Genomic DNA, 17,006 nt, shown 5'->3' on the forward strand with positions numbered 1-17,006 from the left:
AGTTTCTACAAATGAAAAAATGCTGGATATACCGAGTAAGATTTATATCTTAATACCCTATCAATTAACGTGTTAAAAACGGTAACCAGGATAACAAACAATTTAATATACTGGTATTACCATCGGATGAATAAACTCCATTAGTGACAGACGCCATGGAAGCAGTGCAAGAAGTTGCAGCAACCAAGGCTGAATTCGGAATTTGATCACCAGTTCCCAGGATACTCGAACCTGGTCCCATCAGATTTCCTGGGTACAAATATACAAGAATAACGATTATATCGTTAAAAATTTATTCTTGTTACCAGAAATTTATGAAATAAATGAACACTTTACAAATAGAGCACTTCTAAGCTCAATAGTTGAGCTGAATCTTTTACTATTTTAGAGCACTAACTCTTCGGATTTCTTGTTCAAGCATTTACATAAATATAGTAAATGAATATTTTTCACTAATATTAATAGAAAGATTGTTACTTCACCTATGTAAAATGGCTCTAGGTGTAATAAACGAATTTTGTCTACTAGCGCTAGTATACTCTATCAGTTAAACTATTATTACCTCACCCAAGAGTTCACATGAGTATACTGAAAGTGTTTTGTCTACTAACGCTAGTAAACTGTACTACTGTAACCCAAGCTTTACCCTTCAATTATTGTATCTATCATTCCTCTTCTATGCTTCAAGGTTTTTTAACCATTCACCTGTAAGACTGACATTCGATGCGTTAGACGAGGCAATGAACGAGGACGTTAACGTGGAAATGTCTGTACTCTCGGCAGGCTTTGATCGATCTGTCCTCGTCACGTGAGGTTGACAAATAGATGCGAAGGTTGATCGAACGAGATCGTTATTTTTATTTGTTCGCCGGTATCCCGTGTCCACGGTGGATTTATTATTGCTACCGAGTCCAAAGTGGAGAAGCTCTAAGTGTCTCCTCAAATTTCGTGATTGACGCAAAATCGCGCCGCACAATGGACAAGAGGCTAGTTGATCGGACATGCTTCGTGATTTCGACAGACCGTCTCCTAGAATTAATTCCGTCAAATCTAAACAGGTACGAACATATCTGAACGCAACGATCCGTAATCTTCTTTCGTTTTAATTAAAAATGACAAAAATAATACTCGCTAAAGTGACGGAAATAGATATAACGTATAGTAATTCCTTTTATTAGTACGAATATAAAGTTGTCTATAATAAAATAAACGTCTACTAGTATATCGATTTGAATTTGATTTATTAGATTTTACTGTCATGAACGCAACTCAAAATTTTTTCTAAAAATTAAATGCATGCCAATTAAAGAGAATCGTACAGATTAGGAACCTGAATTTCCGCCAATTATCACAAAATGGGTTTCTCGATGAATGTAAATAAGAAACACTTGATTTCTTTCGCTTTATTATAATTGTCCAGGAAGTGTATAATCGACAGAAATTCGAATTCTACTTACATACGTGTACGTATAATGTCAAAATATTGATTCAATACTTTATTCACAAAAAAAAAAAAAAAGAAATGAAAAATAAGCTACAAATATAGATTTGTGATTTAGTTAAGGTTTATATAAAATTGATCGTTACACAGTTATTGCATGAGTGTATGATGAATTTCGACTTTTTGAATAATTACTATACCTAATTATTAATCGACTGGTATACCCATTAACCCTAAAATACTGCTCTTACTTACTAACGTGGAAGATTTGAATACATTAACTTATTAGCTTTAAACGTTTCAAAATCTTTCTAAAATTCATTTTATCAGAATCGGTAGAAAAAAAATTAAGTATAAAGATAAAATAAACTATACAGGCAATGTATTATAACAATCAATTCATTCTGACGAACTTTACAAAATAATGTCAGTCGGTGCTTGGCAAACAATGCAAACAATTAATAGTTTAAACATATATTCATATAAGTACATTAGAACGGTAGGTAAAAAACAGAAAAAAGGAATTGCGCTTTCTTAAATTAAGATCATAACATACAAAGGTGAAACAAAGTAAATAAAACAAGGTAGCTGTTGAATCACAATAACAGAATCAAACGATCCCGTTCCTGTCGAATCTTTCTTTCCAATTTCTTGATGTACATTCATCTAGCGATGGTCGGTGACGGAATGTTGTTTTGAGGTGAAACAACATTCGAGCCGTGCGAGGTCGGTGAAGGAAGCGGACTGGGTTTACAAATGATTTGCTCAGAGGTACTACTTCCACTATCAGTCCCGTACGTTACAGTCGGCTCGTTGTAACCAGGCAATTCGACTTCAGGCTTTATTTCTATCATCATCGAATCAGCCGTGGAACCATGAACCGAATTACTACTAAACCGATATTTGCAAGAGGATAAGAGATGTCTACGTAGATTTCTCGCTTGCCGTAACGTAGCGCCACAGAGTGGACAAACGCCTGGACAATCGGATGCACCACGTATTTTAGATAAATTCATATTGCCGGTTGGTCCACTAGCCACCGTTCCCACCGTTGCACTCTGGGTAACTAGTGGGAGCGGTATACCAGGTGGAAAGCCCATATTAAGAGGACCAGGAAATTGCGGTATTTGTAGCGGAGAATATGGCTGCATTGGCATTAATGTATGAAGATGCGTTTCACTTTCCGACATTTGATCCTGATGCTGTCCTGCTTGAGAATTTTCCGACGACACTGGCTGCGCTTCTTGAGCACGTGGCGAGTGACAACCCCGATGATTCGAATATTTCAACCGATCGTTCGCTGCTAACAGACACAAACACAACATTACCATGCAGGGCTGAACTGATTTTTAGCTGTGAAATTTTTCAATTATTATCAGTTCAATTAGATGCAGTTCAACCCAATTGATGGTTGTGCTTGTGTCCGTTTCTTATGTAGGTAAAATATTTGGAAAGAAGTTTGAAAATTGATGGATCATACTCCAAAAATATATTGACAATGTGATCAAAATAATCGGACACAAAACACAAGTAGCATTGTAGATTCATTCTTATTCAAATCTGTTTACTAAACCAATTGAATGTACAGAATAATAAAAATGATAGAAACAGTTTAATGTATACTTTATAAATAGATATAAAAACACACCTAAATTAAATAATTATAATTCTTTATTATCTTATGTAAATAATTGATATATTAGAATTGAAACATGCACTTCTAAACTTTCAATAATTTTAATGAATTAAATAAGTAAAATAAACATAAAATGTGCTTTTATATATCATTATATATAATATTTCTTACCTGTATCATCACCATGCTCTGTATTGTCTTCATCTTTCTGATCATATCCTGCTGATCTGTTATCAGTTCCATCTACAGATCTATTTTCATTATCGGTGGTATTAGAAGTACGTGGCCATTTTCCAGAAGAGGAGGATGACTTTCTTCTTTTCCTCTTTCGTTTTAATGGAAAATAGGGACTAACTGTTTCTTTGGATAAAGCTTCATTTGCTGTTGGTATTGCTGATATAGGTACCTCTTCCCCATTCTGTATAAACAAAAAATACAAAACTGATCAAACTGAAACATCCTTTTTACAAATCTCATTTGAGAAACATACTTCAGTTAATATAGTAGGTGGTGTTAATCCATGAATGCAAAGAGAATGAGCAGCTTGAAGCAACGAGGGTAACTGAGATGGTTCCACACTCACTTCACCACGGTATACAAACTCTAATAATGATTTTAAATCATCTGCTGCTATCCCAGCTAACATAACCACTGGATGTTGACACGGTGTGCTCTATTGATATAAGTTTCCATAATATAAATTATAATACATTATTACCATCGCATACAGAATTACACGTATTATTAAAACCTTTAATAAATCCAATAGGAGAGGACTAGCTGCACAAAGAACTATCTTATGGACAGAAAAAGTACGTCCACCAACAGCCAAAGTAACATCAGCCAGATCTCTATGATCTCTCAATAATTGCACTGTAGAAGCTAATGATGAACTAAATTCTCCCCAAGAGAGTCTATACAATTGACCACTGCTTCCCATTCTATACAACAAATTAACATATGAATTAATAGATGTTAATGATATAGTAGTAATATATAATACATTGAATCAGTGTCCCCATATTGTTACAATAGGACTGAACAATACATAATGCTTTAAAGAAAACTTAAAATGATCCAACATACATGAATTTATTTGATAGAACCAGCGTGTAGAAACAAAGTTAATAAAGATTCGAGAAAATTTAGCACTAACGGTAACGATACGTTCTCGACTCCCCCAACCACATTCTCTTAATTAGTGCCCCCACCTCGAAAAATATGATCTTGGCGTCGTCTGAGAGTTAACCTAGCAAAAACTTGTATTCCAAAAAAAGAAATAAAGTATTGAAGAAAAATATCATCAATAAAATTGTTTATACATTAAGAAGAAATGTCATTAAATTAGAAAAAGAAAAGAACATGTAAATGATGTTCTTTATTAATAGAGAATAACTCACATTGAGTGAAGATTAATCCCTATAATATGTATATTAAATTAACCATCAATAGGTTTAAATCCGTTGCTGTATGAATCAGGGACAAAAATAAATGATACAGATTTATAACTTCGTTTTATGATTGCCTTCTTAGATCAAACAGACGTAGAACTCGAAAAATGTAATTCAAATGCTGTCAGAAATTATCATGCACCTAACATTTTATGAGATTGTGCTGCCGCCACCCTATTACCTTTCAAAAAAGGCACTGACACCAACTGATACTTTTGGCGGAAATTAGGCAAATAACTCCAAATAACATTAAAAAAGCTCATACAATAATGTCAATAATGTCCTGCGAAAATAATATTAAACTACAAATAAATGCCAACATAAAACAAGCTGTAGAGGCAGAAATTATAAAAGCATTAAAAACAGAGGGTATTAAAACTATTATACTATAACTTTTTGTGTATTACTTAATTAAAGAGTAATATTATCATTTTGGTCATTAGATTATACTTTAAATACAGTCAATAGCTATGGAGAGAATTTGTTACATATTAGTGCAGCTAATGGTTGCTTGGGTGTTATAACAGAAATTTTACAAAAGTGGGATTCCCATGATGTTATTGACAGAAAAAATCAGTTTGGTTGGACACCACTAATGTTAGCAATTCGTAATAGAGATATTAAAACAGTAAAATTTCTTTTAAAACAAAATGTTAACATAAATGAATCAACCTATCTTGGTGAGTAAATTAATTTTACAAATAAATAAGATTGTAATTTTTGCTTTATTTCAGCAATAACACAGTAACATGGAGTAACATGGAGTAACATGGAGTTCTTATGTTTTAGGAATGTCAGTTCTTGGATTAGCTGCTGCTATTAATAAAGAAATGTTTGAAATTGTATATGAAGCATGTCCATCAGCATTGCCTAATTGTATAAATGATGATATTACACCACTTTGTATTGCTGCCATGAAAAATGATAAAGACCTGTTTTTCAGACTATTGGAGCTTGGTTTTGATGTGTCTAAAAGCAGTAAAGTAACATTTATTCTCACAATCAGTACAAGTTTTTAATATTTTTTAATTGTTTTTAATTTGTTATTTGTTTAATAGATGAATATACTCAAATTATGATGAAGCAATCAATAGTACCTGAGATAAGAAATTTAGGTAAAAGAAATCTTAGCATAGAAAATTATTGGAATGATGTTTCAGATAATATTCCTATAGAGTACAATATTGAAAATAAATGTGATATTAAAAAAAATAATATTAACAATAATAATGTATTATCTCCAAATATTCATACTAAGCCAATTTGTGTACCTAATTCATTAAAAGATGATAATAATGAATGTAATAATAATATAGTAATAGATTCAAACAAATATTTAAAACCTTGTGCTTTAAAATTAATATCAAAACAATTAGAATGTGTTCCACATAGTCTAATTTCACCAACTTTAACTTGTACTCTTGATGAAATATTACCACAGTCTCCAAATATATACTTTATGCAAAATAAACAGGATGAACAAATTAATTTTAATATAATGACTGATATAGAGAACAAAAAACCAATAGAAAATAAAGATATCATAACAGCATGTTCAGGAACCAATGACTTATCTGAACCTCATTTGTCAAGGTACATCTATAGTTATTGATACAGGGCATTTTAATTAAATAGTCAAACTTATTATTCGTAAAGATTACAGTCCATTTGTCCACCAAATCTAATTATTCAAACTGAACAAGAAGATCTTGATGCTACTCTTGGATATATACCTGAATTTAGTCCACTTCGTTCACCAAATGTACCTCCAGATATAAATGATGAAAATGTTTTTGGAGAAAGTACACCAACTCCTCCACGTTATAAAACACCTCCAAGAAGAATGATTTTAAATTCAGAGGAAGCAAAAATGTTTGTTTTATTAAAACAATATGGGCTAAGTCAACACATTCCAATTTTTCTTGAACAAGAAGTAAGTAGATTAGAGTTTCATTGTCAGGTATATTATATAATATTACTTATTATATGCTTTATTTTAGGTAGATGTTAGTTTATTTTTAACTCTTACTGATGCAGATTTAATTGAGATTGGAATAGAAAATGAATCAGACAGAAAAATTATATTAAATGTGATAGCAGATTGTAGAAAGTCAATGATATAGAAATATGTTTGTAGTTATTGCTAATTATTTATTTTGACTATATTTATTATGTGCTTTAACTGTTCTTATACATAGTACAATATTTTAGCAAAGATAATGTTGATCAACACAAATAACGTAAATGAAAGAATAATAAATTTTATTTTTAATATTTGTTACATTTGTTATTTTAAAATATTTAATAAATATCTATAACACCAAGTATAGGAATATTCTACTTCCCCGGGCTCTGCAATCCCCGGTCCTCCATGAAGGTGTCCTTATCTCCGAGCTTCCAGGTTCTAGGGTTCCCGTTCCTTCTCGGAACCCGGGTTCCTGTGTTCCGGGTCCTCCTCAGAGGCTTCCCCTTAAAGAAGTTTGAAAATTGATGGATCATACTCCAAAAATATATTGACAATGTGATCAAAATAATCGGACACAAAACACAAGTAGCATTGTAGATTCATTCTTATTCAAATCTGTTTACTAAACCAATTGAATGTACAGAATAATAAAAATGATAGAAACAGTTTAATGTATACTTTATAAATAGATATAAAAACACACCTAAATTAAATAATTATAATTCTTTATTATCTTATGTAAATAATTGATATATTAGAATTGAAACATGCACTTCTAAACTTTCAATAATTTTAATGAATTAAATAAGTAAAATAAACATAAAATGTGCTTTTATATATCATTATATATAATATTTCTTACCTGTATCATCACCATGCTCTGTATTGTCTTCATCTTTCTGATCATATCCTGCTGATCTGTTATCAGTTCCATCTACAGATCTATTTTCATTATCGGTGGTATTAGAAGTACGTGGCCATTTTCCAGAAGAGGAGGATGACTTTCTTCTTTTCCTCTTTCGTTTTAATGGAAAATAGGGACTAACTGTTTCTTTGGATAAAGCTTCATTTGCTGTTGGTATTGCTGATATAGGTACCTCTTCCCCATTCTGTATAAACAAAAAATACAAAACTGATCAAACTGAAACATCCTTTTTACAAATCTCATTTGAGAAACATACTTCAGTTAATATAGTAGGTGGTGTTAATCCATGAATGCAAAGAGAATGAGCAGCTTGAAGCAACGAGGGTAACTGAGATGGTTCCACACTCACTTCACCACGGTATACAAACTCTAATAATGATTTTAAATCATCTGCTGCTATCCCAGCTAACATAACCACTGGATGTTGACACGGTGTGCTCTATTGATATAAGTTTCCATAATATAAATTATAATACATTATTACCATCGCATACAGAATTACACGTATTATTAAAACCTTTAATAAATCCAATAGGAGAGGACTAGCTGCACAAAGAACTATCTTATGGACAGAAAAAGTACGTCCACCAACAGCCAAAGTAACATCAGCCAGATCTCTATGATCTCTCAATAATTGCACTGTAGAAGCTAATGATGAACTAAATTCTCCCCAAGAGAGTCTATACAATTGACCACTGCTTCCCATTCTATACAACAAATTAACATATGAATTAATAGATGTTAATGATATAGTAGTAATATATAATACATTGAATCAGTGTCCCCATATTGTTACAATAGGACTGAACAATACATAATGCTTTAAAGAAAACTTAAAATGATCCAACATACATGAATTTATTTGATAGAACCAGCGTGTAGAAACAAAGTTAATAAAGATTCGAGAAAATTTAGCACTAACGGTAACGATACGTTCTCGACTCCCCCAACCACATTCTCTTAATTAGTGCCCCCACCTCGAAAAATATGATCTTGGCGTCGTCTGAGAGTTAACCTAGCAAAAACTTGTATTCCAAAAAAAGAAATAAAGTATTGAAGAAAAATATCATCAATAAAATTGTTTATACATTAAGAAGAAATGTCATTAAATTAGAAAAAGAAAAGAACATGTAAATGATGTTCTTTATTAATAGAGAATAACTCACATTGAGTGAAGATTAATCCCTATAATATGTATATTAAATTAACCATCAATAGGTTTAAATCCGTTGCTGTATGAATCAGGGACAAAAATAAATGATACAGATTTATAACTTCGTTTTATGATTGCCTTCTTAGATCAAACAGACGTAGAACTCGAAAAATGTAATTCAAATGCTGTCAGAAATTATCATGCACCTAACATTTTATGAGATTGTGCTGCCGCCACCCTATTACCTTTCAAAAAAGGCACTGACACCAACTGATACTTTTGGCGGAAATTAGGCAAATAACTCCAAATAACATTAAAAAAGCTCATACAATAATGTCAATAATGTCCTGCGAAAATAATATTAAACTACAAATAAATGCCAACATAAAACAAGCTGTAGAGGCAGAAATTATAAAAGCATTAAAAACAGAGGGTATTAAAACTATTATACTATAACTTTTTGTGTATTACTTAATTAAAGAGTAATATTATCATTTTGGTCATTAGATTATACTTTAAATACAGTCAATAGCTATGGAGAGAATTTGTTACATATTAGTGCAGCTAATGGTTGCTTGGGTGTTATAACAGAAATTTTACAAAAGTGGGATTCCCATGATGTTATTGACAGAAAAAATCAGTTTGGTTGGACACCACTAATGTTAGCAATTCGTAATAGAGATATTAAAACAGTAAAATTTCTTTTAAAACAAAATGTTAACATAAATGAATCAACCTATCTTGGTGAGTAAATTAATTTTACAAATAAATAAGATTGTAATTTTTGCTTTATTTCAGCAATAACACAGTAACATGGAGTAACATGGAGTAACATGGAGTTCTTATGTTTTAGGAATGTCAGTTCTTGGATTAGCTGCTGCTATTAATAAAGAAATGTTTGAAATTGTATATGAAGCATGTCCATCAGCATTGCCTAATTGTATAAATGATGATATTACACCACTTTGTATTGCTGCCATGAAAAATGATAAAGACCTGTTTTTCAGACTATTGGAGCTTGGTTTTGATGTGTCTAAAAGCAGTAAAGTAACATTTATTCTCACAATCAGTACAAGTTTTTAATATTTTTTAATTGTTTTTAATTTGTTATTTGTTTAATAGATGAATATACTCAAATTATGATGAAGCAATCAATAGTACCTGAGATAAGAAATTTAGGTAAAAGAAATCTTAGCATAGAAAATTATTGGAATGATGTTTCAGATAATATTCCTATAGAGTACAATATTGAAAATAAATGTGATATTAAAAAAAATAATATTAACAATAATAATGTATTATCTCCAAATATTCATACTAAGCCAATTTGTGTACCTAATTCATTAAAAGATGATAATAATGAATGTAATAATAATATAGTAATAGATTCAAACAAATATTTAAAACCTTGTGCTTTAAAATTAATATCAAAACAATTAGAATGTGTTCCACATAGTCTAATTTCACCAACTTTAACTTGTACTCTTGATGAAATATTACCACAGTCTCCAAATATATACTTTATGCAAAATAAACAGGATGAACAAATTAATTTTAATATAATGACTGATATAGAGAACAAAAAACCAATAGAAAATAAAGATATCATAACAGCATGTTCAGGAACCAATGACTTATCTGAACCTCATTTGTCAAGGTACATCTATAGTTATTGATACAGGGCATTTTAATTAAATAGTCAAACTTATTATTCGTAAAGATTACAGTCCATTTGTCCACCAAATCTAATTATTCAAACTGAACAAGAAGATCTTGATGCTACTCTTGGATATATACCTGAATTTAGTCCACTTCGTTCACCAAATGTACCTCCAGATATAAATGATGAAAATGTTTTTGGAGAAAGTACACCAACTCCTCCACGTTATAAAACACCTCCAAGAAGAATGATTTTAAATTCAGAGGAAGCAAAAATGTTTGTTTTATTAAAACAATATGGGCTAAGTCAACACATTCCAATTTTTCTTGAACAAGAAGTAAGTAGATTAGAGTTTCATTGTCAGGTATATTATATAATATTACTTATTATATGCTTTATTTTAGGTAGATGTTAGTTTATTTTTAACTCTTACTGATGCAGATTTAATTGAGATTGGAATAGAAAATGAATCAGACAGAAAAATTATATTAAATGTGATAGCAGATTGTAGAAAGTCAATGATATAGAAATATGTTTGTAGTTATTGCTAATTATTTATTTTGACTATATTTATTATGTGCTTTAACTGTTCTTATACATAGTACAATATTTTAGCAAAGATAATGTTGATCAACACAAATAACGTAAATGAAAGAATAATAAATTTTATTTTTAATATTTGTTACATTTGTTATTTTAAAATATTTAATAAATATCTATAACACCAAGTATAGGAATATTCTACTTCCCCGGGCTCTGCAATCCCCGGTCCTCCATGAAGGTGTCCTTATCTCCGAGCTTCCAGGTTCTAGGGTTCCCGTTCCTTCTCGGAACCCGGGTTCCTGTGTTCCGGGTCCTCCTCAGAGGCTTCCCCTTAAAGAAGTTTGAAAATTGATGGATCATACTCCAAAAATATATTGACAATGTGATCAAAATAATCGGACACAAAACACAAGTAGCATTGTAGATTCATTCTTATTCAAATCTGTTTACTAAACCAATTGAATGTACAGAATAATAAAAATGATAGAAACAGTTTAATGTATACTTTATAAATAGATATAAAAACACACCTAAATTAAATAATTATAATTCTTTATTATCTTATGTAAATAATTGATATATTAGAATTGAAACATGCACTTCTAAACTTTCAATAATTTTAATGAATTAAATAAGTAAAATAAACATAAAATGTGCTTTTATATATCATTATATATAATATTTCTTACCTGTATCATCACCATGCTCTGTATTGTCTTCATCTTTCTGATCATATCCTGCTGATCTGTTATCAGTTCCATCTACAGATCTATTTTCATTATCGGTGGTATTAGAAGTACGTGGCCATTTTCCAGAAGAGGAGGATGACTTTCTTCTTTTCCTCTTTCGTTTTAATGGAAAATAGGGACTAACTGTTTCTTTGGATAAAGCTTCATTTGCTGTTGGTATTGCTGATATAGGTACCTCTTCCCCATTCTGTATAAACAAAAAATACAAAACTGATCAAACTGAAACATCCTTTTTACAAATCTCATTTGAGAAACATACTTCAGTTAATATAGTAGGTGGTGTTAATCCATGAATGCAAAGAGAATGAGCAGCTTGAAGCAACGAGGGTAACTGAGATGGTTCCACACTCACTTCACCACGGTATACAAACTCTAATAATGATTTTAAATCATCTGCTGCTATCCCAGCTAACATAACCACTGGATGTTGACACGGTGTGCTCTATTGATATAAGTTTCCATAATATAAATTATAATACATTATTACCATCGCATACAGAATTACACGTATTATTAAAACCTTTAATAAATCCAATAGGAGAGGACTAGCTGCACAAAGAACTATCTTATGGACAGAAAAAGTACGTCCACCAACAGCCAAAGTAACATCAGCCAGATCTCTACGATCTCTCAATAATTGCACTGTAGAAGCTAATGATGAACTAAATTCTCCCCAAGAGAGTCTATACAATTGACCACTGCTTCCCATTCTATACAACAAATTAACATATGAATTAATAGATGTTAATGATATAGTAGTAATATATAATACATTGAATCAGTGTCCCCATATTGTTACAATAGGACTGAACAATACATAATGCTTTAAAGAAAACTTAAAATGATCCAACATACATGAATTTATTTGATAGAACCAGCGTGTAGAAACAAAGTTAATAAAGATTCGAGAAAATTTAGCACTAACGGTAACGATACGTTCTCGACTCCCCCAACCACATTCTCTTAATTAGTGCCCCCACCTCGAAAAATATGATCTTGGCGTCGTCTGAGAGTTAACCTAGCAAAAACTTGTATTCCAAAAAAAGAAATAAAGTATTGAAGAAAAATATCATCAATAAAATTGTTTATACATTAAGAAGAAATGTCATTAAATTAGAAAAAGAAAAGAACATGTAAATGATGTTCTTTATTAATAGAGAATAACTCACATTGAGTGAAGATTAATCCCTATAATATGTATATTAAATTAACCATCAATAGGTTTAAATCCGTTGCTGTATGAATCAGGGACAAAAATAAATGATACAGATTTATAACTTCGTTTTATGATTGCCTTCTTAGATCAAACAGACGTAGAACTCGAAAAATGTAATTCAAATGCTGTCAGAAATTATCATGCACCTAACATTTTATGAGATTGTGCTGCCGCCACCCTATTACCTTTCAAAAAAGGCACTGACACCAACTGATACTTTTGGCGGAAATTAGGCAAATAACTCCAAATAACATTAAAAAAGCTCATACAATAATGTCAATAATGTCCTGCGAAAATAATATTAAACTACAAATAAATGCCAACATAAAACAAGCTGTAGAGGCAGAAATTATAAAAGCATTAAAAACAGAGGGTATTAAAACTATTATACTATAACTTTTTGTGTATTACTTAATTAAAGAGTAATATTATCATTTTGGTCATTAGATTATACTTTAAATACAGTCAATAGCTATGGAGAGAATTTGTTACATATTAGTGCAGCTAATGGTTGCTTGGGTGTTATAACAGAAATTTTACAAAAGTGGGATTCCCATGATGTTATTGACAGAAAAAATCAGTTTGGTTGGACACCACTAATGTTAGCAATTCGTAATAGAGATATTAAAACAGTAAAATTTCTTTTAAAACAAAATGTTAACATAAATGAATCAACCTATCTTGGTGAGTAAATTAATTTTACAAATAAATAAGATTGTAATTTTTGCTTTATTTCAGCAATAACACAGTAACATGGAGTAACATGGAGTAACATGGAGTTCTTATGTTTTAGGAATGTCAGTTCTTGGATTAGCTGCTGCTATTAATAAAGAAATGTTTGAAATTGTATATGAAGCATGTCCATCAGCATTGCCTAATTGTATAAATGATGATATTACACCACTTTGTATTGCTGCCATGAAAAATGATAAAGACCTGTTTTTCAGACTATTGGAGCTTGGTTTTGATGTGTCTAAAAGCAGTAAAGTAACATTTATTCTCACAATCAGTACAAGTTTTTAATATTTTTTAATTGTTTTTAATTTGTTATTTGTTTAATAGATGAATATACTCAAATTATGATGAAGCAATCAATAGTACCTGAGATAAGAAATTTAGGTAAAAGAAATCTTAGCATAGAAAATTATTGGAATGATGTTTCAGATAATATTCCTATAGAGTACAATATTGAAAATAAATGTGATATTAAAAAAAATAATATTAACAATAATAATGTATTATCTCCAAATATTCATACTAAGCCAATTTGTGTACCTAATTCATTAAAAGATGATAATAATGAATGTAATAATAATATAGTAATAGATTCAAACAAATATTTAAAACCTTGTGCTTTAAAATTAATATCAAAACAATTAGAATGTGTTCCACATAGTCTAATTTCACCAACTTTAACTTGTACTCTTGATGAAATATTACCACAGTCTCCAAATATATACTTTATGCAAAATAAACAGGATGAACAAATTAATTTTAATATAATGACTGATATAGAGAACAAAAAACCAATAGAAAATAAAGATATCATAACAGCATGTTCAGGAACCAATGACTTATCTGAACCTCATTTGTCAAGGTACATCTATAGTTATTGATACAGGGCATTTTAATTAAATAGTCAAACTTATTATTCGTAAAGATTACAGTCCATTTGTCCACCAAATCTAATTATTCAAACTGAACAAGAAGATCTTGATGCTACTCTTGGATATATACCTGAATTTAGTCCACTTCGTTCACCAAATGTACCTCCAGATATAAATGATGAAAATGTTTTTGGAGAAAGTACACCAACTCCTCCACGTTATAAAACACCTCCAAGAAGAATGATTTTAAATTCAGAGGAAGCAAAAATGTTTGTTTTATTAAAACAATATGGGCTAAGTCAACACATTCCAATTTTTCTTGAACAAGAAGTAAGTAGATTAGAGTTTCATTGTCAGGTATATTATATAATATTACTTATTATATGCTTTATTTTAGGTAGATGTTAGTTTATTTTTAACTCTTACTGATGCAGATTTAATTGAGATTGGAATAGAAAATGAATCAGACAGAAAAATTATATTAAATGTGATAGCAGATTGTAGAAAGTCAATGATATAGAAATATGTTTGTAGTTATTGCTAATTATTTATTTTGACTATATTTATTATGTGCTTTAACTGTTCTTATACATAGTACAATATTTTAGCAAAGATAATGTTGATCAACACAAATAACGTAAATGAAAGAATAATAAATTTTATTTTTAATATTTGTTACATTTGTTATTTTAAAATATTTAATAAATATCTATAACACCAAGTATAGGAATATTCTACTTCCCCGGGCTCTGCAATCCCCGGTCCTCCATGAAGGTGTCCTTATCTCCGAGCTTCCAGGTTCTAGGGTTCCCGTTCCTTCTCGGAACCCGGGTTCCTGTGTTCCGGGTCCTCCTCAGAGGCTTCCCCTTAAAGAAGTTTGAAAATTGATGGATCATACTCCAAAAATATATTGACAATGTGATCAAAATAATCGGACACAAAACACAAGTAGCATTGTAGATTCATTCTTATTCAAATCTGTTTACTAAACCAATTGAATGTACAGAATAATAAAAATGATAGAAACAGTTTAATGTATACTTTATAAATAGATATAAAAACACACCTAAATTAAATAATTATAATTCTTTATTATCTTATGTAAATAATTGATATATTAGAATTGAAACATGCACTTCTAAACTTTCAATAATTTTAATGAATTAAATAAGTAAAATAAACATAAAATGTGCTTTTATATATCATTATATATAATATTTCTTACCTGTATCATCACCATGCTCTGTATTGTCTTCATCTTTCTGATCATATCCTGCTGATCTGTTATCAGTTCCATCTACAGATCTATTTTCATTATCGGTGGTATTAGAAGTACGTGGCCATTTTCCAGAAGAGGAGGATGACTTTCTTCTTTTCCTCTTTCGTTTTAATGGAAAATAGGGACTAACTGTTTCTTTGGATAAAGCTTCATTTGCTGTTGGTATTGCTGATATAGGTACCTCTTCCCCATTCTGTATAAACAAAAAATACAAAACTGATCAAACTGAAACATCCTTTTTACAAATCTCATTTGAGAAACATACTTCAGTTAATATAGTAGGTGGTGTTAATCCATGAATGCAAAGAGAATGAGCAGCTTGAAGCAACGAGGGTAACTGAGATGGTTCCACACTCACTTCACCACGGTATACAAACTCTAATAATGATTTTAAATCATCTGCTGCTATCCCAGCTAACATAACCACTGGATGTTGACACGGTGTGCTCTATTGATATAAGTTTCCATAATATAAATTATAATACATTATTACCATCGCATACAGAATTACACGTATTATTAAAACCTTTAATAAATCCAATAGGAGAGGACTAGCTGCACAAAGAACTATCTTATGGACAGAAAAAGTACGTCCACCAACAGCCAAAGTAACATCAGCCAGATCTCTACGATCTCTCAATAATTGCACTGTAGAAGCTAATGATGAACTAAATTCTCCCCAAGAGAGTCTATACAATTGACCACTGCTTCCCATTCTATACAACAAATTAACATATGAATTAATAGATGTTAATGATATAGTAGTAATATATAATACATTGAATCAGTGTCCCCATATTGTTACAATAGGACTGAACAATACATAATGCTTTAAAGAAAACTTAAAATGATCCAACATACATGAATTTATTTGATAGAACCAGCGTGTAGAAACAAAGTTAATAAAGATTCGAGAAAATTTAGCACTAACGGTAACGATACGTTCTCGACTCCCCCAACCACATTCTCTTAATTAGTGCCCCCACCTCGAAAAATATGATCTTGGCGTCGTCTGAGAGTTAACCTAGCAAAAACTTGTATTCCAAAAAAAGAAATAAAGTATTGAAGAAAAATATCATCAATAAAATTGTTTATACATTAAGAAGAAATGTCATTAAATTAGAAAAAGAAAAGAACATGTAAATGATGTTCTTTATTAATAGAGAATAACTCACATTGAGTGAAGATTAATCCCTATAATATGTATATTAAATTAACCATCAATAGGTTTAAATCCGTTGCTGTATGAATCAGGGACAAAAATAAATGATACAGATTTATAACTTCGTTTTATGATTGCCTTCTTAGATCAAACAGACGTAGAACTCGAAAAATGTAATTCAAATGCTGTCAGAAATTATCATGCACCTAACATTTTAT

At 30.6% G+C, this 17,006-nt stretch overlaps 7 protein-coding genes and 3 long non-coding RNA genes across 13 annotated transcripts; 4 read left to right on the forward strand and 6 right to left on the reverse strand.

Annotated features, from left to right (window-relative positions):
* The first annotated feature begins 80 nt into the window (after positions 1-80).
* On the forward strand, positions 81-2,222 carry LOC117611887 (uncharacterized). Its single transcript, XR_013062929.1, has 3 exons — positions 81-253; positions 689-1,058; positions 2,112-2,222. It is a non-coding gene; the product is annotated as an uncharacterized LOC117611887 (long non-coding RNA).
* Positions 1,070-4,617, reverse strand: LOC117611884 (uncharacterized). Of its 3 annotated transcripts, none has more exons than XM_034340309.2 (5): positions 4,164-4,298; positions 3,829-4,018; positions 3,568-3,750; positions 3,249-3,495; positions 1,070-2,741 (listed from the first exon to the last, which is right to left on the reverse strand). In XM_034340309.2, exons 2-5 carry the CDS (start codon positions 4,015-4,017, stop codon positions 2,104-2,106), a joined length of 1,257 nt encoding a protein of 418 aa, XP_034196200.2. In that variant the 5' UTR covers position 4,018; positions 4,164-4,298; the 3' UTR covers positions 1,070-2,103. The 3 variants fall into 3 exon arrangements, with proteins under 3 accessions (XP_034196200.2, XP_034196199.2, XP_076546800.1); XM_034340308.2 differs by lacking the exon at positions 4,164-4,298 and adding an exon at positions 4,478-4,617 and having other exon boundaries at positions 1,071-2,744; XM_076690685.1 differs by having other exon boundaries at positions 1,072-2,744.
* A 90-nt stretch (positions 4,618-4,707) lies between these two features.
* Positions 4,708-6,783, forward strand: LOC117611881 (uncharacterized). The gene is made up of 6 exons (XM_034340299.2): positions 4,708-4,897; positions 4,972-5,208; positions 5,318-5,506; positions 5,587-6,121; positions 6,185-6,461; positions 6,529-6,783. The coding sequence occupies exons 1-6, from the start codon at positions 4,798-4,800 to the stop codon at positions 6,649-6,651; spliced, it is 1,461 nt and encodes a 486-aa protein (XP_034196190.2). The 5' UTR covers positions 4,708-4,797; the 3' UTR covers positions 6,652-6,783.
* A 435-nt stretch (positions 6,784-7,218) lies between these two features.
* On the reverse strand, positions 7,219-8,725 carry LOC143305782 (longitudinals lacking protein-like). 2 transcript variants are annotated; one of them, XM_076690690.1, is made up of 4 exons: positions 8,586-8,725; positions 7,937-8,126; positions 7,676-7,858; positions 7,219-7,603 (listed from the first exon to the last, which is right to left on the reverse strand). In XM_076690690.1, exons 2-4 carry the CDS (start codon positions 8,123-8,125, stop codon positions 7,337-7,339), a joined length of 639 nt encoding a protein of 212 aa, XP_076546805.1. In that variant the 5' UTR covers position 8,126; positions 8,586-8,725; the 3' UTR covers positions 7,219-7,336. The 2 variants fall into 2 exon arrangements, with proteins under 2 accessions (XP_076546805.1, XP_076546804.1); XM_076690689.1 differs by lacking the exon at positions 8,586-8,725 and adding an exon at positions 8,272-8,406.
* Positions 8,726-8,815: 90 nt separating this feature from the next.
* LOC143305778 (uncharacterized) lies at positions 8,816-10,891 on the forward strand. The gene is made up of 6 exons (XM_076690682.1): positions 8,816-9,005; positions 9,080-9,316; positions 9,426-9,614; positions 9,695-10,229; positions 10,293-10,569; positions 10,637-10,891. The coding sequence occupies exons 1-6, from the start codon at positions 8,906-8,908 to the stop codon at positions 10,757-10,759; spliced, it is 1,461 nt and encodes a 486-aa protein (XP_076546797.1). The 5' UTR covers positions 8,816-8,905; the 3' UTR covers positions 10,760-10,891.
* A 437-nt stretch (positions 10,892-11,328) lies between these two features.
* On the reverse strand, positions 11,329-12,139 carry LOC143305783 (uncharacterized). Its single transcript, XM_076690691.1, has 3 exons — positions 12,045-12,139; positions 11,784-11,966; positions 11,329-11,711 (listed from the first exon to the last, which is right to left on the reverse strand). Exons 2-3 carry the CDS (start codon positions 11,937-11,939, stop codon positions 11,445-11,447), a joined length of 423 nt encoding a protein of 140 aa, XP_076546806.1. The 5' UTR covers positions 11,940-11,966; positions 12,045-12,139; the 3' UTR covers positions 11,329-11,444.
* A 9-nt stretch (positions 12,140-12,148) lies between these two features.
* On the reverse strand, positions 12,149-12,825 carry LOC143305786 (uncharacterized). Its single transcript, XR_013062926.1, has 3 exons — positions 12,694-12,825; positions 12,380-12,552; positions 12,149-12,234 (listed from the first exon to the last, which is right to left on the reverse strand). It is a non-coding gene; the product is annotated as an uncharacterized LOC143305786 (long non-coding RNA).
* Positions 12,826-12,923: 98 nt separating this feature from the next.
* LOC143305777 (uncharacterized) lies at positions 12,924-14,999 on the forward strand. The gene is made up of 6 exons (XM_076690681.1): positions 12,924-13,113; positions 13,188-13,424; positions 13,534-13,722; positions 13,803-14,337; positions 14,401-14,677; positions 14,745-14,999. The coding sequence occupies exons 1-6, from the start codon at positions 13,014-13,016 to the stop codon at positions 14,865-14,867; spliced, it is 1,461 nt and encodes a 486-aa protein (XP_076546796.1). The 5' UTR covers positions 12,924-13,013; the 3' UTR covers positions 14,868-14,999.
* A 437-nt stretch (positions 15,000-15,436) lies between these two features.
* On the reverse strand, positions 15,437-16,247 carry LOC143305784 (uncharacterized). Its single transcript, XM_076690692.1, has 3 exons — positions 16,153-16,247; positions 15,892-16,074; positions 15,437-15,819 (listed from the first exon to the last, which is right to left on the reverse strand). Exons 2-3 carry the CDS (start codon positions 16,045-16,047, stop codon positions 15,553-15,555), a joined length of 423 nt encoding a protein of 140 aa, XP_076546807.1. The 5' UTR covers positions 16,048-16,074; positions 16,153-16,247; the 3' UTR covers positions 15,437-15,552.
* Positions 16,248-16,256: 9 nt separating this feature from the next.
* On the reverse strand, positions 16,257-16,933 carry LOC143305787 (uncharacterized). The gene is made up of 3 exons (XR_013062927.1): positions 16,802-16,933; positions 16,488-16,660; positions 16,257-16,342 (listed from the first exon to the last, which is right to left on the reverse strand). It is a non-coding gene; the product is annotated as an uncharacterized LOC143305787 (long non-coding RNA).
* Between the last annotated feature and the right edge of the window lie 73 nt (positions 16,934-17,006).

The sequence above is a fragment of the Osmia lignaria genome, chromosome 10 (assembly GCF_051020975.1).
Source record: "Osmia lignaria lignaria isolate PbOS001 chromosome 10, iyOsmLign1, whole genome shotgun sequence".
NCBI classification, from domain to species: domain Eukaryota; kingdom Metazoa; phylum Arthropoda; class Insecta; order Hymenoptera; family Megachilidae; genus Osmia; species Osmia lignaria.

Coding starts and splice junctions, on each gene's coding strand:
- LOC117611884 (XM_034340308.2), bottom strand. CDS start 4,017: ATGGGAAGCAGTGGTCAATTGTATAGACTCTCTTGGGGAGAATTTAGT. Junction 3,751..3,828: donor TCCTATTGGATTTATTAAAG/GTTTTAATAATA, acceptor TTATATCAATAG/AGCACACCGTGTCAACATCC. Junction 3,496..3,567: donor CACCTACTATATTAACTGAA/GTATGTTTCTCA, acceptor TTGTTTATACAG/AATGGGGAAGAGGTACCTAT.
- LOC143305783 (XM_076690691.1), bottom strand. CDS start 11,939: ATGTTAGCTGGGATAGCAGCAGATGATTTAAAATCATTATTAGAGTTT. Junction 11,712..11,783: donor CACCTACTATATTAACTGAA/GTATGTTTCTCA, acceptor TTGTTTATACAG/AATGGGGAAGAGGTACCTAT.
- LOC143305777 (XM_076690681.1), top strand. CDS start 13,014: ATGTCAATAATGTCCTGCGAAAATAATATTAAACTACAAATAAATGCC. Junction 13,114..13,187: donor AAAAGCATTAAAAACAGAGG/GTATTAAAACTA, acceptor TTTGGTCATTAG/ATTATACTTTAAATACAGTC. Junction 13,425..13,533: donor AAATGAATCAACCTATCTTG/GTGAGTAAATTA, acceptor CTTATGTTTTAG/GAATGTCAGTTCTTGGATTA.
- LOC117611881 (XM_034340299.2), top strand. CDS start 4,798: ATGTCAATAATGTCCTGCGAAAATAATATTAAACTACAAATAAATGCC. Junction 5,507..5,586: donor TTTTGATGTGTCTAAAAGCA/GTAAAGTAACAT, acceptor TTTGTTTAATAG/ATGAATATACTCAAATTATG. Junction 6,462..6,528: donor CAATTTTTCTTGAACAAGAA/GTAAGTAGATTA, acceptor GCTTTATTTTAG/GTAGATGTTAGTTTATTTTT.
- LOC143305778 (XM_076690682.1), top strand. CDS start 8,906: ATGTCAATAATGTCCTGCGAAAATAATATTAAACTACAAATAAATGCC. Junction 9,317..9,425: donor AAATGAATCAACCTATCTTG/GTGAGTAAATTA, acceptor CTTATGTTTTAG/GAATGTCAGTTCTTGGATTA. Junction 10,570..10,636: donor CAATTTTTCTTGAACAAGAA/GTAAGTAGATTA, acceptor GCTTTATTTTAG/GTAGATGTTAGTTTATTTTT.
- LOC143305782 (XM_076690690.1), bottom strand. CDS start 8,125: ATGGGAAGCAGTGGTCAATTGTATAGACTCTCTTGGGGAGAATTTAGT. Junction 7,859..7,936: donor TCCTATTGGATTTATTAAAG/GTTTTAATAATA, acceptor TTATATCAATAG/AGCACACCGTGTCAACATCC. Junction 7,604..7,675: donor CACCTACTATATTAACTGAA/GTATGTTTCTCA, acceptor TTGTTTATACAG/AATGGGGAAGAGGTACCTAT.
- LOC143305784 (XM_076690692.1), bottom strand. CDS start 16,047: ATGTTAGCTGGGATAGCAGCAGATGATTTAAAATCATTATTAGAGTTT. Junction 15,820..15,891: donor CACCTACTATATTAACTGAA/GTATGTTTCTCA, acceptor TTGTTTATACAG/AATGGGGAAGAGGTACCTAT.